The sequence below is a fragment of the Mandrillus leucophaeus genome, unplaced genomic scaffold (genome assembly GCF_000951045.1).
Source record: "Mandrillus leucophaeus isolate KB7577 unplaced genomic scaffold, Mleu.le_1.0 Scaffold21, whole genome shotgun sequence".
NCBI lineage: Eukaryota > Metazoa > Chordata > Mammalia > Primates > Cercopithecidae > Mandrillus > Mandrillus leucophaeus.
Window position 1 is genome coordinate 1,956,586 of NW_012102143.1, and position 23,511 is coordinate 1,980,096.

At 54.2% G+C, this 23,511-nt stretch overlaps 1 protein-coding gene across 1 annotated transcript in view; it reads left to right on the forward strand.

The window, feature by feature from the left end:
• DGKD (diacylglycerol kinase, delta 130kDa) overlaps positions 1-23,511 on the forward strand; it is an 88,750-nt gene that overhangs the window by 50,399 nt on the left and 14,840 nt on the right. The window contains exons 9-25 of the mRNA XM_011980255.1: positions 1,837-1,945; positions 5,653-5,792; positions 6,708-6,792; positions 8,081-8,175; positions 8,271-8,370; positions 9,088-9,361; positions 9,957-10,106; positions 10,956-11,084; positions 12,038-12,134; positions 14,282-14,392; positions 16,397-16,493; positions 16,719-16,826; positions 17,782-17,895; positions 19,251-19,385; positions 19,684-19,835; positions 21,836-21,947; positions 22,038-22,130. Coding sequence (XP_011835645.1) covers positions 1,837-1,945; positions 5,653-5,792; positions 6,708-6,792; positions 8,081-8,175; positions 8,271-8,370; positions 9,088-9,361; positions 9,957-10,106; positions 10,956-11,084; positions 12,038-12,134; positions 14,282-14,392; positions 16,397-16,493; positions 16,719-16,826; positions 17,782-17,895; positions 19,251-19,385; positions 19,684-19,835; positions 21,836-21,947; positions 22,038-22,130 — 2,101 coding nt within the window. The remainder of the gene's footprint in view (positions 1-1,836; positions 1,946-5,652; positions 5,793-6,707; positions 6,793-8,080; positions 8,176-8,270; positions 8,371-9,087; positions 9,362-9,956; positions 10,107-10,955; positions 11,085-12,037; positions 12,135-14,281; positions 14,393-16,396; positions 16,494-16,718; positions 16,827-17,781; positions 17,896-19,250; positions 19,386-19,683; positions 19,836-21,835; positions 21,948-22,037; positions 22,131-23,511) is intronic.

A 23,511-nucleotide genomic window follows, 5' to 3' on the forward strand; every position in this document is an offset into this window, starting at 1 on the left:
CGGTATGAGATGGGATGATTTAGGAAGCCCTCACAGCGGCGTAAAGGGAGTTGAGTCAGTCATTTACCGTTTCTGGAAGCAGCTCATCTCACACAGCTCACAGCAGAATCTGGAGCTACTGCTTCATGTTCCAGTTCCCGGCCTTGACCTGTCACCTCTTCTCCCAAGAGCAAGGGGCCTTACAGGTGTCAGTGTTCTGTGTGGAGCCTGGGCTTGGTGCCGCATCACCTACGCCTGCCTGTCTTCTGAGAATTCATTCTGGGTTGGACACTGAGCTCGAGGCAGGGTGCGCAGGTCAGCCAGGCTAGGAGTGCAGATGCAGGGAATGGGTAGGAGCACACGCAGGGTCCCCCGGCACTTCAATGGGGTGATGCAAGTTCTCTGGGAACCGGGGGGGCAGGGGTCTCAAGTCACAGTGGGCGTTCTTCCACGTCTCCCCGAGCTGGCGTCTGAGGAGCTCTAGTGTTCTGATGTCTGCAGGGAGACGGGGAGGCTTCTGGGCCAGGGGCACCGCTTGTGCAGAGGTGAGGCAAGAGGGAACACTGCGGGGCCAGACCGGGGGCAGCAGCAGAAAGGTGGCACCTGCCATCGGGGAGGGCTGCGGGTGCTGGCCAAGAGGTTCGGCTCCTTCCTGCAAACGAGGGGCAACCTCATAAAGCAAGGCCCATGGCCAGGCTCGTGTTTTAGAAAGATCTTCTTGGAACTCGTGTGGGGAGCTTTCAGGAAGGGTGTCCTAGTGACTGAGGCCTCTGTGGGACTCTGCGAGAGCACGGTGGTGACCTGAGCTGGTACCTGGGTTGGGTGTGGAGGAGAGGCTGCCAGGAGGGGCTGGATCGGCTGCAGGCTGGGAGGAGGAGGGTCTGGCCTCTCGACTGGGTTGGTGGTTGTGCTACCATTCTCTGAGCAGGGCTGTGTCCTGTTGGAGGTGTCCTGGGATACCAGAGTGGTGTGTTCTGGAGGACAGGTGCAAGTGTCAGCTTTCAGGAGTTGCCTGGGGGCTGTTGATCCAGAGTCATCTGTGTGGTTCTTAAAGCAAACTGGACGTGGTCACATAGGAAGAGGATGAGGAGTGAGCAGAAGCAGCAGTGGTGTCCTGAGTAGGACGCTGCTGGGCAGGGGCAGGTTGACAGGGGCAGGTTGACAGGGGCAGGTTGACAGGGGGAGCCCAGGAAGGAAACTGAGGAGTTAGGAGGGTAGGAGGCATGGGTCATGTCACCGGAGGACTGAGTGGGCCCAGGCATATGTGCTGCAGTGGGGACACGTAGCCTGCAGGCAGGTCAGGCAGCCTGGGGCTCCACGGTGACTAGAACAAGGGCCAGGGTGGAAGCCAGACTGCGGCCCAGGGCCAGGGAGTGCCAAGGCTGAGGGTGCAGGGTGATGCAGGCAGCCCAGAGGGCATGCTGGGAAGGCTGGCAGGAGCCACATGTGGATGAGGCAGGGACAGTGACGCAGGGTGGGCTCACATGAGCAGGGGCCATAGAAGGCTGTGCCCATGAGCCTGGCAGGGGATGCAGTTTTGGCCCACCACTGAGTCTGTGGTGTCTGCAGAGAGTTCAGTGGCTCACCAAACTGAGTGGTCTTCTCGCCGGGTGGGGCATGGCCCTGGTGGGAGCAGTTGGTTGGACCCCAGTGCTGCTGTCGTCCCCTTGACAAAGTGGACCCTGAGTGGAGGGGCGTGCAGGCGGCTGGTGTCACGTGGCAGGACCTGTGTGTGATCTGTCTCTGGTGCAGGTCAGCCATGAGGAGCATAGGTGGCCCCTCAGCCCCATATTGACAAGCCTGTCATTTGTCCTGTGGAATGGACGTCATTTCATGGCCGTTCTCTTTTCTCTGCAGCTTACGGTTATTCCAGAAGTTTGACACGTTCCGGATTCTGGTTTGTGGTGGGGATGGAAGTGTTGGCTGGGTCCTCTCTGAAATCGACAGCCTCAACCTTCATAAACAGGTACCTGTACGGGAGGGAGCCCAGCCAGGAGCAGAGAGGGTGCGGAGGTTAGAGGGAAATCATGCAGTTTCAGCTCCTGTTCATCTCGGAGTACCTGTTCTCAGGCCAGAAACCATTGATGGTTTTGGGGAGTGTACAGTTTGGTGGCCAAGGCAGAGAGGGGAGAGCCCAGGCCACCCCCTGGCATCGTGGAGGCCCGGGGGCTCAGACCGTGATGTATGAGGGGGGCCTGAAGGGAGCTAGGAAAAGAACTGCTGACAAAGGACCCATGTGGGGAGCAGGACTGGGTGGGGCTGTTGCTTTACTGGGTAATTTTTGACTTGAGGCCTCTTGCTTGTGAGAAGGGGACGGCAGTATACTTGAATTTCTCAAGTCAGAGTCATGGTTCATTGGACTTAGTTTTTGTATTAAAATAAAAATAGATTTTCCTGATTGTATATAAAAGTGTTCATATATTCGTTGAATTTCCACACCTAGCCATGGCCTCCGCAGTTGATCAGCCAGTACCAGCATTTTGCTGTCTGTGGCCTCTCTCGATCACAGCACATAACATGCACAATGTGGTTGTAATTTAAACGGGCTGTTCTGTTACTGCTTTTGTTGTTGTTGTTGTTGTTGTTTGTTTGGTTTTGGGTTTTTTTTTTTTTTTTTTTTTTTTAGGTGGAGCCTTGCTCTGTCGCCAGGCTGGAGTGCAGTGGCGTGATCTCGGCTCACTGCAACCTCTGCCTCCCCAGTTCAAGTGATTCTCCTGCCTCAGCCTCCCAAATAGCTGGCACTACAGGTGCACACTACCACGCCCAGCTAATTTTTGTATTTTTAGTAGAGACAGGGTTTCTCCATGTTGGCCAGGATGGTCTCAATCTCTTGACCTCGTGATCTGCCCACTTCGGCCTCCCAAAGTGCTGGGATTACAGGCGTGAGCCACTGTGCTTGGCCTGTTACTGCTGTTTAAAAATCACTAAGATGTTGCACACACCTTCTGCCTGTGTCTGTAAGTAGGCATCCTTGTGTCGTTTTCCACTGGGCACACCCAGGAGCCCTGGGCCAGCTCACCTCTGTGTGTGAGCACGGAGATCACTTCCCAGTGGTCTCCTCTCTGGGCACACCCAAACTTAAGTATTGAAATGTGGGGACAAACTGCCTTTCCTCAGGGCTGTGCCAGCTTCCATGCCTGATGCCTCTTAAAGCTGTCCTTTCCCATGCACCATCCAAGCTGTTCATCTCTTTAGTTTTTGTCCAGCTAAGTAGGCCAAAAAATGTCTGATCTTTACTTAATTCCTGGTGAAGTTGAACGCCTCCTCAGTTGGTTATGAAGTTTTAAATAAATCAACCTGTTCATGTTTTTTTGCCTCATTTTCTCTTTGAATAGTCACCTTTTTTTCCTTCAAAAATGGATGTGTGGGGATTATTGTTACATTAACTTCTTATCTATCACTGCAGATATTTTTTTCCCAGTTTGTCATTTGTCCGTTCAACATCCTTTTTGGGGGGTGGTCTTTTCTTTCATGATTTTTGTCAACGTCTGTCATATTTGCAGCTGTCTACACCCCAAGATTAGGAAGATTTGCGTCTGTATTTTCTTATGTTTATTATGGCCCCATGTTTAAAAAATTCAGTCTTCCGTGTGACGTGGATGTATTTTTCAGTGATTCTGCAGTCCCTACCCAGCCCTGCTCACTTGGTAGTATTCCCAGGTGGGTGGACTTTGACAGCCTGGGCCAGGAGGCCAGTGGCTCAGGAGGAGAAGTGGTGCCGCCTGGTGGTGGATTAGCATAGACTACTCTAATTTTTGATTTTGTGTATTATTTGCAAGTTCACTGTCACTAGTTAGAAAGACAGTGGAACCTTGTGGCTGGTTTTCATACGTTCAGCCAAGGTCAGCACACATTTCTCTCCCCTGCTTCTCTTTGGCGCCGGTTGCGGCGGCCGTGCCCTCGCTGGGCCCCTACTGCCTTGGGGTTTCTTGTCTTCCTGGTCTTCCTGGCTGCTACTGCTCCATGGTGGCCTCTCCGTCCTTACCCTTACCTTAAGGCTGTGTCCGCAGAGCCTTGCTGGAGCCTCTCCTCCTTCACTTTTGGAACGCTCAGCGACTTGCAGGGCTTCTGCTGTCATCTCTGTCCTGGGGGCATCTCTGGATGCCTTGGGCCTTGGGCCTGTCTGGATGTCTCCTAGTGCTGCGAGTTTCCAACACTACACCATGTTCAGCCCGTGCCCTGCATTCCTTTCCTTCGAGTCTGAAAACATCCATCTAGATGTCTGAGCCAGGAAATTGGACAGTTGTTCTTGGTTCCTCCATCTCTTCCTCCTGCCTGTTTCTCACTAATTGTGGCCTCAATCCTGCCATCCACAGTACCCTGGCCTCTGTCCATCTGCAGCTCACCCAGGCAACCTTTCCCGGGGCACTTCTGCCTGTGCATCCCCCAAGCACGATGCTTCTGGGAAAAGTCCAGACCTTTAAGAGTTTGCCAGAGTCCCAGCTTTACCTCCTGCTTGTTCCTCTGCCTGTCTGCCTTCTGTTTCCTCACTGTCCTCCTCTTCACTGAGCTCTGCCTTGCCCTCCCAGTGTGGTGCCTCCCTGCCTGGAGCACCGTCTATGCCTGCTGTGCGCTGCTCTCCTTTTCCTTTAAGGCTCCAGGAAGCCCTTGCGGAGTCCTCAGCCCCTCTGGGCACTCTTCAGCGCTGGGTTCTCTCCATCTAGTATGTTGGCTCTGGTGTCCTGGCCTGCTTGCTCCCGCCTCCTCACTGCCAGATGTCCCCTTGGTGAGGCAGGACCTCCCCTGGTGTTTGCTGTCTGCACAGGCAGCAGGGCCTCAAGCATGGTCACTTGCACCTGGTGAGCAGAGGGCTGTACGGTGCTGTAGGCTGGAGCATGGCAGGATTCCTGCCTCAAGGACAGTAACGCCTCCCCACACACTGCACCACAGTGTGGCCCTGCAATGCATTGTGGTCACTGCATTGTCATGCACAATGCATGGCCCTGGTCACTGCATTGTCAGAGTCAGAGGCTGGTGAACTCTGGGCAGTGGGCGTTTCAAGAGGCCTCCTAAGCAATGAAGGGTGTAGTGGGATCTCATTGGAGCTCTGGGATGGGAATCCAGGTAGAGGGTGAGGCCTGAGCAATGGATGAGGTCTCTTCATGAACAGCAGGCAGGTGGGCAGAGGCTGAGCTCTGGCAAGGCTTCAGGGTGGCGTCCAGACTGAGAAGGGTCCTGGCGCCTTTTTTTGATAGGATTTAGAGGAGAGAAGTGACACTCGTGATGTTTTTGGAAGAAGAATTTGGCATTAGTGAGTGAGACGCTGTAGTGGATGGAGGGATGGGTGGCAAGACGTCAGAGAGAGTGATTCCTTGGGGCTGTGGTCATAGTGGTGAAAATGGGAAGCCGGGGGATTTGGGAGACAGATCAGAGAGGGTGTGAGGGGCTGACCATCAAAATGTGACGATAGCTGAGAGATGGACCTGTGGCTCATCCATTTCTCCCAGAAGCAGCATCTTATCTCAAGGGCAGTCATGTTTCTGTCTCATTGCCAAGGAAAATGTCTGTCCCCTCCAGTGGGCTCTGCCTATAATGTGCAAGCTGCATGGTTTTAGGTCACATCCCCACATTGCTGATGTAACCCTCATGATGGGTGACAAAGAGGGCCGCGGGCTGGGAGGTGGTCCCTGCCCCTAGGTGTTTGCCTGCACATCTTCCCCCGTGTTTCCTTAGTGTCAGCTGGGAGTGCTGCCGCTCGGCACGGGGAACGACTTGGCCCGAGTGCTGGGCTGGGGCTCAGCCTGCGATGATGACACCCAGCTCCCCCAGATCTTGGAGAAGTTGGAGAGAGCCAGCACCAAGATGCTGGACAGGTGAGTGGGGATATGCTGCAGTGCCGTATGAGGAGACTTTGAGAGACGGGTCCTCTCGACCGGGTGTTCTTAACCTGGGGTCTGTGGAAAACATGGGCCCTCTGAAATTATTTGTAAAGATTTGACCTGAGCATATATTCTGATGGTCTTTGATATTTGGTCAGATTATGACAAGGATAAAAACAAAACAGGTTAAGAACCAGCCATGCCCTAGAATGATCTGGTCTCCCCAGGAGGTCAAGCCTGAGCGTGTCAGGGCCGTGGAGAAGACGGCTGTGCCGTCTTTGGCTGCTTCAGCCCGAATCTCATACCCGTCGGAAAAGTGCTCCTTGTGCTTATTTGAACGGTTTCGTCTTGCCATAGTCTGTTCCCAGAAGAAGTTTTGGGAAATTATCCTCTAGTGCCTAAAGCCACTGTGATACCTTCCCTGAGTGAGGTACTGTTGTTCCAAGTGACACACTTGGCACTCGCTGACCTGTGGCACATGGGGCGCTGATGAGATGCCTCCTAGCCTTCCTAGTTGCTCCCAGAAGCCTGGAGTTCTGAGCACAGGTGTGGTGTTGCAGTGCCCCCACCTTTTCAGGCCTCCTCTGTGTGCCTTGGGGCCTGTGAAATGCTCATCTCACTGGGCCAACTGGCTGAGCCATTTGCAGCTCTCTTGAGGAGGGTAAATCCATTTCTCCCAGAAGCAGCGTCTTATCTCAAGGCAGCCATTTATGGGACACGTTCTTCTCTTTCATGGAGCTGTACTGCCGTTAGTTGTGGAGTGCAGACATTTGTTCTCAGCCAAGTTATGGGACAGAGTCAAGACCAAGGGCCTAAAAATGAAGTCAGAAACTGTGAGCGGAGGGCACAGGGTTCACCCTTGGGGGCCTGCACGTCTTGCCGCCTGTGCAGCTGACCTTGTATGTGCAGGTGGAGCGTCATGGCATACGAGGCCAAGCTCCCCCGACAGGCCTCCTCCTCCACCGTCACCGAAGACTTCAGCGAGGATTCCGAGGTATTGCTGGCCTGTTCACATCCTGCTCGCATGCTGTTGTGATCTGAACTGTCCTCTCAGCGCTTTGCATCACCTCCCTTGCAGAGACGCCTCCCCTTTGGTGATGGGGTGTCATAGTCAGGCCTGCGGAGGCGCAGGGTGAACCCATGGCTGAGGGGATTCTCACTTCCCTTGGCAGGGGCCTTTTGGGCTTTGTGACCCTCTAGGGGCTTCCTGCGGTTGTCAAAGGCCCTGCCGGGCCGGGGGTGGGGGTGGTCCTCCTAATGGCCTTCCCACCCTGTCCATGCATCTCCTCAACTGCTCAGTGAGCCCCAAACGGTGTGCGCCTGTTCCCTCCCCTGCCACGGTGCCCACAGGCCTGGAACGCTCTAGCCAGCTGTGCCGTGGCTCTCCCCCAGCCCCCAGCTCCTGCCCTGTTACACCTCTCTGTGGCGTCCGCAGCTGCCCTTCGCTCAGCCTCCTCTAGTCCAGCTGGTAGTTCTTTTCATTTGGTGATTGTTACTGTTGTGTTTTACGCCCCTACAGGTTCCCTCAGAGAATAGACTTTGTCGTCTTTAGTTTATATTTTGTGCTGGTGCAGTGCTGGGTGGGGTAGTACAAAGAGGTGAGCTTTTGTCAGAGGCTAGGACAATGGTCTGCAAACAAGGCCTGTAGGCCAGATGTGCCTGGGCCCACGGCCTTGCAAGCCAGTAATGGTTTGTACATTTTTAATTTTTCCTTTTTTTTTTTTTTTTTAAATTTTGAGAGGAAGAATGTGTGTGGGAAGCCCAGAATATTCGCTGTCTGGCCAGTAGTGAAGTTTGCTGACCCTGGGGCTGGGTCCTAAAGACAGCAGGGATCCCACAGGGATAGGGCTGCTCTTCTGACAGGCAGAGCAGATGGTAGGGGGAAGAGTGTGTTCAGATGGCGCTCACAGCCAGGTAGAAACAGCCTCTGCTGCCAACGGACCCAAACCTGGAGCTGACCCATGAGCACACTGCTGTCAGGATGAGTAGGGGTCAGAACAGCCCCTAGCGCAGGCTGTGCTGGGATCACAGACTGAAGGAGATTCATTTGTAGTTTGTCTGCAGCTTGACGAAGCTTTTAAAATCTTTCACCTAGCACTAGGTGAGTCTCAGATTAACGTTTGAAGTGAGTCGAGGCTTGGCTGGGTCAGACAGTGTCTGTTAGGAGAGACTCATCTTTCCCAGCCTGTGCTGGCAAGGAAGTAGGTGACAGAGTCACTGGGACTGTCACAGAGCTTGCTGTCACAGAGACCAACAGTCCTGGCCATTTGGGGTGATTGCAGGTACAGCAGATTCTCTTCTATGAAGACTCGGTTGCAGCCCACCTTTCTAAAATCCTTACCTCGGACCAGCACTCGGTGGTCATCTCCTCGGCCAAGTGAGTGCCTGGTGGCCCTGGGGAAGGCATGGTGCCCTGACTCCCCAGCCTGGAGCTGCCTCTCTAGAAGGGTCTTTCTGTTTCTCTCCCCACAGAGTGCTCTGTGAGACGGTGAAGGACTTCGTGGCCCGGGTGGGGAAGGCCTATGAGAAGACGACCGAGAGCTCGGAGGAGTCAGAGGTCATGGCCAAGAAGGTCTGTTCCCGTGCCCTGGGTGGGAGGGGCATTGAGGCAGCGAGAAGCTTCCTCTGACACCAGTAGAGGGCCGTGACTGCAGGTTGTCCAGGTTCTTGGCGTTGAACAAAGAATTAGACAATACGCACAGTAAAGGAAGAAAAGAATGAAGCAACGAAGAATGAAAGCAGGGATTTATTGAAAATGAAAGTACACTGCAGTGTGGGAACTGCCCGAGCATCGGCTCAAGGGCCCAGATACAGAATCTTCTTGGGTCCAAATACCTCTTAGAAGTTTCCCATTGGCCACTTCATGCTCACCTCATGTAAATGAAGTGGTAGTCTGCAGTCAGTCTGATTGGTGGCAGAAAGCAGCTAACCAGAGGCTGAAGTGGTTACAAAGGTCACACTCCTGTGCAAACATCTGATTGCTTTTTGCAACCAATCAGAGGCTACAGAAATTATAAAGTTGCACTTCTGTGCAGACTAAGACTCAGCCCGGAGTCAGTTTGGTTGGTTGCAGACAGCCAGTTTCTCCTATTTTCCACCTGCCTGGGCAGAAAAGGTGGGGATTTGCAAAGGGAGTAGCCTCTGGTCCTTTTGTTACTGAGGCGTGGAGAGTTAGGATTTTCCTTTTGATTGAGTTCTAGGAAGTGTGGGTGAAATGGCCTGAGGTTCCCTGCCTCCAGACCCTGTTCTCCTGCCTCAGCTCTGTGTGCCATTTCCTTTCCTTGTTCAGTGCTCTGTCCTGAAAGAGAAGCTGGATTCGCTTCTCAAGACCTTGGACGATGAGTCCCAGGCCTCGTCCTCTCTGCCCAACCCACCCCCGACCATTGCTGAGGAGGCTGAAGATGGAGATGGGTCGGGCAGCGTCTGTGGCTCCACCGGGGACCGCTTGGTGGCATCAGCCTGCCCGGCCCGGCCGCAGATATTCCGGCCTCGAGAACAGCTCATGCTGAGAGCCAACAGCCTGAAGAAAGCGATTCGTCAGATCATAGAACACACAGAAAAAGGTGACTGTCTTTTGAGGAGGAGGGGGTTTTCCCCAGCACTGGGCATGCCCAGCGTCCCCTGAACACAGTGATGACGGAAGGGTGCTCGTTGAGAAAACCTCCACCGTGGCCCTCTCCACCTGTGTGCAGGCGCCAGGCCCCCAGCCAGTTCGCTTGCCCTCCCTCCACCCCTCCTCTCACACCCTCAGACCCCTTCATGCTGCCTCCCGTTGACCTCTTTCCTAGCCCTCATTGACTTCGCTATAAGCGTCTCACTCCTGTGAGACCTGCGGTCATGGTCTCACACCCGCACACCTGCGTGTCCATGTGGCCGCTCCTTCTGCCTGCAGCCCTCCAGCCTTCGCCAGGCTCCTCTGCACCCCTTGCCTTCCCCTGCGAGGGTTCCAGTCCTCCCAGCCTGTTAGCAGGGATGCCCTGCCCCAGTGCCAGGACCAGGGGGAAGATGGGTGGGGGTGGGGGTTCAGAGTCCAAGCCTTTAGCCAGAGGATGTTTGAGGAAGATCAGGCCGTGGGGTGAGGAGGGGACCTCCACCTAGCCTGACAGTGCCCTTGGCTTTGCACCTGCGTGCTCAGCCGCACACACTCTCCTTGTACAGCTGTCGATGAGCAGAATGCCCAGACCCAGGAGCAGGAGGGCTTCGTCCTGGGCCTCTCTGAGTCAGAGGAGAAGATGGACCACAGAGTGTGCCCACCACTGTCCCACAGCGAGAGCTTCGGGGTCCCCAAGGGGAGGAGCCAGCGCAAAGGTACCCATGGCTCCACCTCCCTCTGCGTACCTCGGTGTGCTTGGTTTTGGTGAGACGTAGTGGGATTGCCAGGGGAGGTTTTAGGGCACTTTCTCATAGTTGCTTTGGCCACTTGGTTGCATAAAAATTCACCGCCCAAGGCCTGTTTCTGTACATCTCCTGTGCGTGCCCTTGAGGTGTGTGTGGTCTGCCTTGGTGGACACCAGTAGAACCCACAAGACCCCCTCCTTCAGGGCGAGGACTGCCTCCCTGAGGAGCACTTGCGTTCTGCCCTCACTGCTTCCTCAGAACCACCCTGGACCCCACAACTGCTCGGAAGGGGCTGTGTCTGGCAGAGGGAAGGTGGGTAGGTGAGGGGGGGCCGACTTTGTCCTTGCCCCTTCTGGAACAGTCCACAGCGTAGGCCCTGGTGGAGGGTACCCCAAGCCTGTTCTGGCTGCTGGGAGGCCTGTGCTCAGAACTGACCCACGGCCACTGCATGGCCACCACTCAGAGCTCTGCTGTGTGTGCGCTCTGCCTCCCACAGCCCAAACTGACCGGGCTCACCCCTCCCTCCAGCACTGCCACCTGTGGCCTGTTACCCTCTCCATGAGCCCAACCCCCTGAGCATCATGTGCACCCACTCGGTCCTCCGCCCCCTTCTTTGTCCCACACACTTCACGCAACTGCCTGTGGTTTGCAGCCCTCCCTCCTCAGCCCTCCCACCTGCTCTTGTTGCTAAGGACTCCCCAGTATTTCACAGCCTGTATTTCAGACAGCTGTTCACCTGCTCATGTCACTAAGGACCCCTCAGGTATTTCACAGTCTCTATTCCAGACAGCTGTAAGGTTTTCTGTTCTGTTGTTACAGTGTTGAAATCTCCATGTGAAAAGCTGATCAGCAAAGGAAGTCTGTCCCTGGGCAGTTCTGCTTCCCTTCCACCCCAGCCGGGAAGCCGGGACGGCCTGCCTGCACTCAACACCAAGATCCTGTACCCAAGTGAGTGGCGGCCAGCAGGAGGGACTGGTGGGGGCTCTAGCACAATGCTGGGCCTGTCGCTGTGCTGGGCGCTGGGTCTGTCAAACTGAAAGAGATGGAGTTGCTGCCCTTGGAAAGTTTACAGGTCCCTGAGAAAGATAGGTGGAATTTAAAAATTTACACAACTGTGTGAAAAGTGCTGCTTTTTTTAAAAAAAAAACAAAAGCCAATTAGTACCCAGATAACCACCCAAGGAGCCCAGGAAGACGTCATTGAGAAGGTGATGCTTGAGTCAGATTTTGAGGAATAAAGGAATTAGATTTCTGAGTGGAAAAGGGAGGTGGCCGGCCTGATGAGGGAACCCGAGGGACCGTCCCATGCTTCTAGCGTGATTGCAGGAGGTGCAGGGAGGGTGAGGTCCTGGCTGCCTGGAGCATTCCTTGATGTTCATTTCTTATGAAGGCAACCTTATAAAGCCTTAAGCCTCAACTCTCAGAGATCATTTTGGTGGAGTGGCTTACATTTGATGAGAACATGAAAACTGACTCTATAAGCCTTTTTTTTTAAAAAAAAAAAAAAAAAAAAAAAGAGGCGCTCTCTCTATTGCCCAGGCTGGAGTGCAGTGGTGTGGTCATGGCACACTGCATCTTGACCTCCTGGACTCAAGTGATCTTCCCCACTCAGCCTCCCAAATAGCTGGGACTACAGGCACACACCACCACACCCAGCCTTAGAAGCCGTTTTTTAATGTGTTTTGTAGGTGTTGGTTTCTGCCACCCAGTGTGGTTTTTTTGTTCGAGTGATTTTTGACCTAAGGCTATTGGCGAAATTTGGACATGGTTATACATAATTTTAGAAACATTTAATTATGATAATATGCTGCAGAATACCGGTCCACCAGCTTCAGACACACGGGCTTCTCTTAAGTCTGTAGCTCCTGACCAGCACACCTCTTTCTTATATCTCCTTTACAGATGTCCGGGCTGGAATGTCTGGTTCCTTACCCGGTGGCTCAGTCATCAGTCGCCTGTTAATTAATGCTGATCCCTTTAACTCTGAACCAGAAACCCTGTGAGTATGAGGGATAAACCAAGTGGGCGTATTGTTACATGGCTGCTAGTGCATAGAAAGCAGATCTCAGGGTTAACTAGAGAAATCGGTGGTAGCTGATAAGGAAGGCTGAGAAGTCGTGGAGATTCCACTTAAGGAGTGGACCTGGAAACCACTACTGCACATCTGCAGAGGCAAAGCGCACGCCTCCCACCTCCTTCCCAAGGTCCCACAGTGCTTGCTCGATGTCCCCTGAGCCTCCGTGCCCTTCCGAGGCTTTTCACAGGCTCAGCTGCTCCTGCCGGGAGCTGCCCTTGTGCTGCTCTTCGTGTTCACTCTCCCATGACCTTGGCTGGACCTCACTGACTTCTGCTTACAGCCTGCCATCTTCCTCTTGCCATCCCTCCCCCTGCTTTCCTCTAAAACCTGCTCTCCTTGTTGGTGACACAGAACAATAGACTCTGGGCTGGAGGGTCCTCTGTGTGCCCCCTTCGTGTCTTCGAGCACCCTAGGGAGACACCGGCCTGTGCTGAGGCTTGTAAGGGCTGCTTGTGTGCCTGCGTGCTGACACTGCTACTCCACTGGGGACAAGGCCTTCTTCCTCTGCTGGCCTGTAAGGCAGTGAAGACATGTGTATAACAGTTTAATGGAGTCTTCCTAGGTATTGGAGACCATTGTGGAGACAAGTGGTGTTTTGAAAACCTGTTTAGATTTCTAGACTCATCTTTCTGCTGGCTGATTGCAGGTTCTGGGCAGCTGATGGCAGTTGGTTAAACATGGCCAGCCATTTTTCTGGAGTGGTCAGGGGCAGTGACAGGAAGAAATGTGTGGTTCACAGAGGCTCTGGGTTTGGGAAAGTGGACCCCTAGATTCCAGGTGCTGGCCTGGTGCAACACTAAAGTGTCCCTGTTCCTGGCCTGGTTTACTCCTCCCCTGGGGCTGCCTGGGGCTCCAGTTCTCAGCCCTCCTGAGGCTGTTTTCCTTGGGGAGGCCAGAGCTGCAGTCCAACAGTGAGCACCGTCCCTAGGGGCCCCTGAACTGGGTATCTCCTTTGTCTACTTCATCTGAGACTGTGGAACTTCCACCTCTGTTGCTAAGCTGGGTGGTCTTATCTCTTCTCTTCACCTGGGGAGACAAAGCTGTGGTTTGCTGCCTTCCTGCCGTGGTGTGTGCCTGGGCCGTATTATGTAGGCCCCATTGCAGCTGGGCCTGAGCAGGCCCCGGCACCCCATCATCTCCCACTGCCCCGGCCACTGCTGCCCTTCCTGCTCCAGGCCCCTGAGCCCAGTCTGTCTGCTGCCTTCCCTCATCTCTTTGCCCTGTTTCTCTCCGTTGGATCTCTCTCTTTTCCCAGGACCTATACATGCTGGCTAGGCACGTGGTCTTCCGCCTGGTAAACAGTTTTGTCCCAGAGCTTTGCTCTGGCTCAGCTGTCGGGCACTTGAATTAGATGGATCATAAATACACTGACACGTGCTGGTTGCTCTCAGATCCGGCGGCACTGGCTCAGTAAGCGAAAGTGTGTCAGAATTCTGGCCTGAGCAATGTTCCCAGGCCCATCCACCCATTGAGTTTCTTTGGAAACTTCCAGAACATCCTCTTCTCCTGGCTGTAGCCTCTGGGTGGAGGAACAGGGTTTCTTCCCTTCATCCACCTGCCCTGGGGGGGAGCCCCAGTGTGACCCTGGGGCTGGGGAGGGTGAAGGCCAGGCTGAGCTTTCCCAGCAGCTGGGGGAGCTGCAGGGGCAGGACTTCCCGCTGGGTGGGGACAAGAAACTTGAATGAGATGAGTCTCTTCTTGTCTGTCGCACGTGGGGAAAGGGAAGCCTTGTTGCTGTGGGGCTGGCATGGATGTTTTCAAGTCATTTTCCTTTGTAGTTTGGCGACAGCTTTGATTGTAACTAGGGATGTTTGAGAAATGTTTTGAGATCCAGAATTGAAATGTGTGAGTTTCTGTGCCGTAAACATATCTTCAGGTTTGGTGCTGCTGGTGGAGTGTAAGATGGGCAGCTGCTGTGGGGAACAGTCCGGCAGCTCCACTGGAGGTTCAGCCCAGAGCTGCCGTGTGACCAGCAGGCGCAGAACTGCCGGGCCATGTGGGATTGAACTGAAAACATGTCCACGCTGGAAGCAGGGCTGTTGTAATTGATTTAAAACTCACCTTTGCAGAGAGTATTACACAGAGAAATGTGTCATGAACAACTATTTTGGCATCGGCCTGGATGCAAAGATATCCCTGGACTTTAATAACAAGCGCGATGAACACCCAGAGAAGTGCAGGTAGGTAACAGGCTCAGGGGCGTGGCTTCTCCTTCCAGACAGTAGCAGATTTCTGGATTCAGCAGGTTAAAGAACGTGCAGAATGCTAAGGGTGGGGGCAGAAGTAGCGCCCAGATTTCCTTGTCAGAAGCACGGGTGCTTTCAGAGATGGAAGGGAAGCACCTCTCGGGCTGGCCAGGTCAAGGGAAATTCAACATCAGAAAACCAGTGATGGTGGTCATTGGAATGGCTGCGTCTCTTAATGAGAGGCCTGAGTCCGTGATACTACAGAAAAGCGGCAGGTGTGCCAAGAAGTTATTGCACCTATAGCGTAAGTGCCCAGCATTGTTTGTTGGAGGGTCTGTGTGTTCATCGGCACCCCAGCTAGCCCTCCCCCATCACACCCGAGCCTGCCCACGAGGCCCTTGAGTCCGACCTCTGCAGGAAGATGGTGGCGTGTGAGCCCCAAGGGACATCATTGGGGATGCTCAGTTTTTTTCCCCTAAAATTACTGGATACTCGGTCTTGATCTGAAGAGAGGATGGAGAAAAATGAGAAGGGTCCCTCTTCTCAAGCTTTTTTTCTTGGGCTGAAGTAGAATTCCCTCTTGTCTGTGAAACACAAGAAGTGAGGGAGAAATGTCTCCCACCCCACCCCACAGTAATAACCGGAGAGACCGTTCAGCTTTGACATGATTAGAACTAGGGCGAGGGAGAAATGGGTGTGGGTTTGACGGTGTTTGTGCAGAGAATAGCCCTTGACCCAGAAGCTGGGAGACCCCTGCTGGATTCTTCATCCGCTGAGTCAGGATTGGCTTGAATGAACCAAGCCACGTGGTCCCATGTGGCCTCATCCTTCTCATGGTGTCACTGCCACCTTGAGGGGAGCCATGGTGACACCTGAGGGGCCAACTTTAGTCATTGCTCACATTATATGTAGTTGGAAATTTCTAGGAAAACAAAAGCATCAGAACTCAAAGAACTTTTGAACCCTGAGGCTGTTACGTGCAGGAGAAAATGGCTCAGAGGCCCCAGGGACATATCCCTGTACAGCACAGGATGGTGACATCAGATCATTTAAAAATCCCTATTAGTCCAAAAATCACTGGGAAAAGTATTAAAATACACATACTTTAGCAGGGTGAAATAAGTAGTTGAGGAACAGGGGCATGCATAATACATTTCTAGAGCCTTGGAACCCTGGTCAAACCTCTCTTTAGTTTGTATTGAGAGCTTTGAAAAGTTCTCCTGAGAAAAATTCCACTTCCACAAATGTCATTGGAAATTTCTACAGAAGTCACTGGAAATGTTGGTTGAAGTAGGTACGAAGGGGCTCCTAGTGTGTCGTTTACAGAGCTTGGGCATGGGGCGAAGGAGTGTAGTCAAGGGGATTGGTTTGATAAGCTGTGGTAGAGCAGTGCCGGCTGAGGATGGCCACGTCTGCAGAGAGCGTGTGGCGACAGAGGGAAGTGTTGCTGGCGTAGGGTAAAGTGGACCAAGTAGGTGGTGAAACCATAAACAAGTTACTGCAACTGGAAATAAATATGCAAAGAAGACTGAGGAAATCCACAGCAGCACTGGGCATTTGTCATTAGCACACGTGGAGGGTGCATACAGGTGCTGGATTATGCATGGAGGATTATGAGGAGTGCCTTCTCTTTGGTGCTTTTCTATAGTTTCTAATTTTTCTATGGTGAGCATAATTTTTTAGGCAGAAAAAAAATCAGGATGTGAAGTTTTTTTTATAGAGTTCTATAATGTTTTGACTTTATTTATTTACCTTTCAGGGTATGGTTACTTCCTTGGCAAAATGTTACTATTTAGCAAAATTTCCCATTGGTAAACATATCTCTTTATGCATATCTGCAAAAATAAAAATGTGTCCTTCAGTTGTTACTGCTGTAAATAATTGCTAAATGTAGCTGATTTGTGGGTCAGATGCCATTCCCAGCTTTCACAGAAATGACTCTGGTTAACTGTACGAAGAAAGCCCAGACCCATGGCAAGTCTTTGCTTCTGGTTCTAGGAGCCGAACCAAGAACATGATGTGGTATGGAGTTCTTGGAACCAAAGAGTTGCTGCACAGAACCTACAAGAACCTGGAACAAAAGGTCTTGCTGGAGGTGAGTGGGAGGGTCCTTGTCACCTGCAGGCCGGCCTCCATCCATCAGCAGACTGCCAGGCCTGTCGCTTCTCCTGTTGACCATTTCCTCCATGCACAGGGACTTGCCTGGAGATGCCCTGGCCACCGCTGTGCTCCCGAGCCCCTGGCGGTGGGAAGCTGGTAGAGAAGGAGGAGCTGACTCATGCCTTTCTCTTTTCTTTTGTTCTGTGTCTTTGCTGCTCAGTGTGACGGGCGACCCATCCCACTCCCCAGTCTTCAGGGAATTGCTGTCCTTAACATTCCCAGCTATGCCGGAGGAACCAACTTCTGGGGGGGAACCAAGGAAGATGATGTATGTATGGGGTGTGGGCGGGTGGGCCTGAGCTGAGTGGGGAAGAGCTGTCCGAGAGCAGGGAGGTGTTCTGCTATGGCTGCGGTGGATCCAGCCCTTCCCTTGTGCCAGCAGTGGGGCTGCCATGGAGAACAAGATAGACAGGGTCCCCCACCCAGCTCATCGTCTAGAGGGCCGAGCAGAGCAGATGTGTCAGTGAAGGTGGTCAGTGAGGGTCTGTGGTCAGCAGATGTGGTCAGAGGGTGTGATGTGGAAGGAGGGTCAGGGAAGGTGTCTGGGAGGCCAAGATCTGAAGGATGACTTGGAGTTGGCCAAGTTAGGTGGGCAGAGGAGAAGGGGAGGCTCTTCCAGGCAGAGAGAATTGCATAGATGAAGGCTCAGAGTCAAGACAGGGCAGGCACATGGAGGATGTGGGAGAGGTGCCCTGACTGCAGCGGGCAGCAGGAGTGTGGAGAGAGAGGAGAGGTCTGCAGGGCTTGGGTCACATTGGGCCGTGTGAGCCGGAGAAGAAGTTTGGAATTTGTATTAAGAACTGTGGGAAGGTGTTTATAGGTTTAAAGCTGGTTTAAACCTTCCTTTGTACGTACTAGCGAATAGAAATATTCAGCGCTTCCTGCACACGTGGTGTGTGCTGTCCCCAGTCCTGGCACTCTGCAGTGTTAACTCACTCGGCCCTACTGATGGCCCTGGAGGAGCGTGCCATTAGTTTCCCCATTTTACATATGAGGAAATGGGGGGGAGAGAGAGATTCAGTAATTTTGCCAGGGTTAGAGCTGGGATTTGGACCCAGGCAGCTGGTTTCAGGGCCTGCAACATGAGGCCCCTCAGGAGTGCGGTTACCTGGTAACTTCCTGCCAGCTGGGAGGGGCTGACCCCGAGAGGGAGGGAGCGAGGGTAGGGGTGGTCTGTGCGGGGATGTGTGGAGTGGTGGTCAACTCTAACGTATCCCTTGCAGACTTTCACAGCTCCATCATTCGATGACAAGATTCTGGAGGTGGTCGCCGTGTTCGGCAGCATGCAGATGGCCGTCTCTCGAGTCATCAGGCTGCAGCATCATCGGATCGCCCAGGTAGTGGCCATGGTCGTGGGGTGCCTGGCCGGGAGTGTGCTAAATTCTCGGGCAGCGCTTGGAGACTGGGAGGGTGGGTGCTTTCCAGGGCCACGTGGCTGCCTCATGTCCTGTTCTGGACAGCTCGTGGCCCCACTTCCTGGGCCAGAGCCCTTTCCTCGTGCTATGCTTGACAGTTAAATTCTCAAGATAACTCTTTTCTTTCTTTTTTTTTTTTTTGAGACAGAGTCTCACTGTGTTGCCCTGGCTGGAGTGCAGTGGTGCATTCTTGGCTCACTGCAACCTGCATCTCCCTGGTTCAAGTGATTCTCCTGCCTCAGCCTCCCGAGTAGGAGTAGCTGGGACTATAGGCACCCACCACCATTCCCAGCTAATTTTTGTATTTTTAGTAGAAGCGGGGTTTCACCATGTTGGCCAGGCTGGTCTCGAACTCCTGACCTCAAATGATCCACCTATCTCGGCCTCCCAAAGTGTTGGGATTACAGGCGTGAGCCACTGCACCCGGCCAAGATAACTCTTTCAAAATGTGTATCCCGCTTGAGCCCCAGCCTTGCCTGTCCCCTCTGAGGTGGAATGAGATAGAGCACACCCAGGGTGAACTCTGCCTGTGTCTGCGGCTTTCAAAGCTGCAGCTGGAGGTGGGGACGGAGCCCATGGCTCTGGTGTGGGGTGTGGGGGGATTTCCATGGGGCCCTTGATCACGGTTCTGAGGCCGAGTGGTGAAGGGCTGGGAGTGCCCCCATGGCTTATTTCTGACAGCAGTGATGGGCTGATGGGGCAGGACTCTGTGCCCAGGCATAGGCACTGGGGCGGGGGAGGGTGCTGATGCCACCCACTGGCTGAACCCCAGCCTGCGACTGTCTGGTCTCTTCCAGCACTCTGTCTACCCTTAGCTGTAGGCTGCTTGAAGTTCACAATTTTCACTCTTTGGCAATGTTTGTTGTTGAAAAAGAGGAATAGGATGATGTTGGATGGCTCATCGTCATCCACGATGCCATCTGCTCTTTTCTGGGGATGTTTTCACGTGGCAGGGGCCCAGTGGCTGCTGGGAGCTACGACACCCCTGCCCCTGGGTTCTGACACCTGTTGTCTCAGCACCAAGGTCTCCTGCACTGACTGCTCAGTGAGGGGACGGGGCAGAATGGGGCGGGACAGTGGGAGAACAGACCCTTGGCTCGGTGACACAACAGCAGAAGGCTAGCTGCAGGCGGAGTGCCATCCCAGAGGCGGAGGTGGGGTGTCCTGCAAGGCAGGGACGCGTGTGTGGAACAGGAAGGTCGTGGTGGTGCCGACAGCACTTTAAAACCCCTGGGGGTTTTGGCTCAGCACGAGTAATGGCTATGATGTCTGCTCAGTGTCGCACAGTGAAGATCTCCATCCTTGGGGATGAGGGCGTGCCTGTGCAGGTGGACGGAGAGGCCTGGGTCCAGCCGCCAGGGTACATTCGGATTGTCCACAAGAACCGGGCACAGACACTGACCAGAGACAGGGTAAGAGCGGCCACCCGCGGTACCTGGGTGGGGTCCAGGGCTCACCTGCAGGCGCTTGTGTGCACTGTTAAGAGCTGGAGCTTTTTGTGTTTTGTTCTAGGATTTTTTTTTTTAAGACACAACGATTAAACTAATAGGGCAGTAATTTCTAGGACCATCTCCTTCCCCTAATGTTTAAGAAAAAAAAATCCCATTTGTCCCTTTCCTAGTTGTGATCTCATTGGTGTCCCCATAGTGTCTGTGGCGGTTAGACGCATGCTTCAGGGCAGCAGGTGTAATCGGGCTCTCGGGTCCATAGGCATTTGAGAGCACCCTGAAGTCCTGGGAAGACAAGCAGAAGTGTGAGCTGCCCCGCCCTCCATCCTGTGCCCTGCACCCGGAGATGCTGTCCGAGGAGGAGGCCACCCAGATGGACCAGTTTGGGCAGGCGGCGGGGGTCCTCATTCACAGGTGGGCTCCTGCCCCTCTGCGTTGCCCATGAGCCCCCCCGGGGTCCCCAGGACTGCGCTCCTCCAGGGCCCCTGGGGCGTAGAGCTGCTGCTCCTGATTTTTGCGGGGTCTGCATTACCCATGAGGGCCAAGCCTGTTTCCGTGTGCCCTCAGCTCTGGCTCATTTCCCCAACGGTCTTTCAGAACTCACCTGGAGTTTACTTGGCTGGATCTTAAAACCCACTGTGATTTTCAGGGCCACTCATTTAAAACCTGCCCTGGCTCAGCCTGGCGTGGTGGCTCACGCCTGTAATCCCAGCACTTTGGGAGGCCGAGGTGGGCGGATCACGAGGTCAGGAGATCGAGACCGTTCTGGCTAACATGGTGAAACCCTGTGTCTACTAAAAATACAAAAAAATTAGCCAGGCGTGGTGGCGGGCACCTGTAGTCCCAGCTACTCGGGAGGCTCAAGCAACAGAATTGGTTGAACCCGAGACGCGGAGGTTGCAGTGAGCCGAGATCGTGCCACTGCACTCCAACTTGGGTGACAGAGCGAGACTCCGTCTCAAAAAAAACCAAAAAAACCCTGCCCTGACTCCCAAGGGCAGCCGCTGACAGCCTCCTTCACTTTGCCCTCATTTTACCCTGAGAACAGGCTTGCTCTTTGTTTTCAAGTTTACTTAAAAAAAAAAAAAAGACAACTGCTAGGGGCATTTCCTCTCACCTGCCTTCTAGAAATGCCCCTGGAGCCACTGTGTCTGTCCCTCGTGGCCGGTGGTCAGCAGTGTCTGCTGTCCCTGCTCCTCGCCTGCCCTGTGCGGGTGCCGCTTGTGAGCCCCTCCAGCTGGCACCTGTGGTTCTTCACCGGTACAGGGCCTTCCTGCCTGCATTCTCCCCGTGGCTGCACGCTGGCTGGTGCCCTGGTGTCCCTTTCTTGTTTCCTCCGGGCTCCCTCTTCTCCTGGCTGTGGATGGGTGCACCCGTCGGTTCTGTGCCCGGCGTGCTGTGTGCCCTTCCAGGCAGCCTGCCCAGCCCTGGCGTGCAGATGGATCATCTGTGCCAGCCTCCAGCTCTTGTTGAGCAGGTGGTCGCTGTCCCAGTCATTGCCAACGTTCCTCGCTCTGCACTTCCATACCGGCTGCAGTCCTTCCTGGCGCCGCATTCTCTGCCCCAGGAGTTGGTGCCACTGCGGCCCCTGTCCTCATCTCTCTCCCGCCCCACCCAGATCAGTGATGGGGCTGGAGGACTTCAGTTCAGCTAATTCCTTGCTATGCAGTAGGCTTCTGGTGGCCTCCCCTGGAAGGCCATTACCCTGTCCCCTCAAAGCCCATGGTGGCCCCTGTGGCCTGCCTGGAAGGTGCACTTGCACAGCACTGCAGGAAGCTGCTGGCAGTGGCCTATTTCCACAGGGTCAGGACAGGTTGGTCCCGCTGTCTCTGCTTGCACTGCTCCTATAATCTCTGTCCTTCCATCTCACCTGCCTGAGCCACGTCTCCGCCTCCCTGAGACCTGGTGTGACTTGTGCTTTCACCGTCTTCCCCATAAAGGCTGCTGCCTGGGGTCTGGCTCAGAGCCCATCACTACACGAGGATTGTCCTCTTCAGATGAGGGTCCTTTTGTCCCCAGGGACAGACCGGCCAGCTACAGGTTCCAGCAAGGCTGTGGGCATCTGGGGATTGTGCCTTATTGTAGCAGTCTCTGCAGTGGGCATGTGCACACTGCTGCTTGCCCACTGACCGTTTTATAGCTTGGAAGCCTCATTTTGTACATTTCTCTCCCTGGAAAATCTTGAATTTTGATATCAGATGACTCCTGTAAGCCCTCCCATTTGCTGTTGGTCGTCCTGTGCCCAAGCTTGTGACTGAACGGTTGCTGGGCTGAGCCACGATCCCTGTGGTCCTGCTGGGCCTGCCCTCCGCATCAGCCCTCCGGGTGGTAGCTGGGCTGTGTTCAGATGAGTATTGTGAAAGGCTGCCCTTCCATTTGGCCTGACATCTGCCCGTGCTTCTCTTCCTCTCTAGTATCCGAGAAATAGCTCAGTCTCATCGGGACATGGAGCAGGAACTGGCCCACGCCGTCAATGCCAGCTCCAAGTCGATGGACCGGGTGTATGGCAAGCCCAGAACCACAGAGGTAGCTATTCTGGCCTTTTCAGTCTTGGCTTCTCCTCAGCGTCTGCAGCCCTTGGCCCTCCCCATGCATGTTTGCCTTGGTTTCTCCTAGGGGCTGAACTGCAGCTTTGTCCTGGAAATGGTGAATAACTTCAGAGCTCTGCGCAGTGAGACGGAGCTGCTGCTGTCTGGGAAGATGGCCCTGGTAAGCTGGTGCCCCGGGAACAGCAGGGCTTGGGCTGTGTGTGAAACCACTGCTATCGCCAGGTTGCTGGAAATAGAGGGCAGCACACCTTAGTCCAGAGTTCCTGGCCTTAAGGAAGGGGCCTCAGAGGTCATTTGGTCTGTCGTGCGGCTGGTGCCCACCCCTGCTGGCAACCCTTCAGTCAAGTTGTCTCAAGCACGCAAGAAGCGCTTGCAGCAGGAACACCTTTGTCATAGTGGACACAAGATGCTTTTCTGGACACAAGAAACCTATACTGCAGAGTCCTGCTCCTGCCGAGAGCTGGTCACACTCTCAGGCACCTTGCACGCTCAGCCCTGCAAAACCGGCTGATATGGCAGCCCTGGGGCAGCCACGGGGCTGTTACTAAATCACAGCGGCTAGAACAGGGAGAGGCCTCAGAGAAGAACTGGCCAGCCTTGTGGTTTTAAAGATGAAGAGGAGGAATGGGTTTGCTAAATATTCGACAACCGGAGAACCACCCCAGGTGTGGTTTCCCAGCCCTCAACTCCTCACCCCACGAATCTCTTCATCCACAGAAATCATCATTCCACACATCTCCTCACTCCACACGTCTCCCCACTCCACATGTCTCCCCACTCCGCCCATCTCCTCACTCCACGCATCTCCTCGCTCCACGCATCTCCTCGCTCCACGCATCTCCTCCCTCCACGCATCTCCGCACTCCACGCATCTCCGCACTCCACGCATCTCCACACTCCACGCATCTCCCCACTCCACCCATCTCCCCACCCCGCGCATCTCCCCTCTCCGCGCATCCCCCCTCTCCGCGCATCTCCCCTCTCCGCGCATCTCCCCTCTCCGCGCATCTCCCCTCTCCGCGCATCTCCCCTCTCCGCGCATCTCCCCACTCCGCGCATCTCCCCACTCCACACACCACCTCACTCCACACACCTCCTCACTCTACACACCTCCCCACTCCACACATCTCCCCACTCCACCCATCTCACTCCATGCATCTCCTCACTCCACGCATCTCCACACTCCACACATCTCCTCACTCCACACATCTCCCCACTCCACACATCTGACTCCACACATCTCCTCACATCTCCACACTCCACTCATCTCCTCACTCCACACATCTCCCTACTCCACACATCTCCTCACTCCACACGTCTCCTCACATCTCCTCACTCCACACGTCTCCTCAGATCTCCTCACTTCACACATCTCCCCACTCCACACATCTCACTCCACACATCTCACTCCACACATCTCCTCACTTCACACATCTCCTCACATTCCTCACTCCACACATCTCCTCACTCCACACACTTAACTCCACACATGTCCCCACTGCACACATGTCCCCACTCTACACATCTCCTGACTCCACACA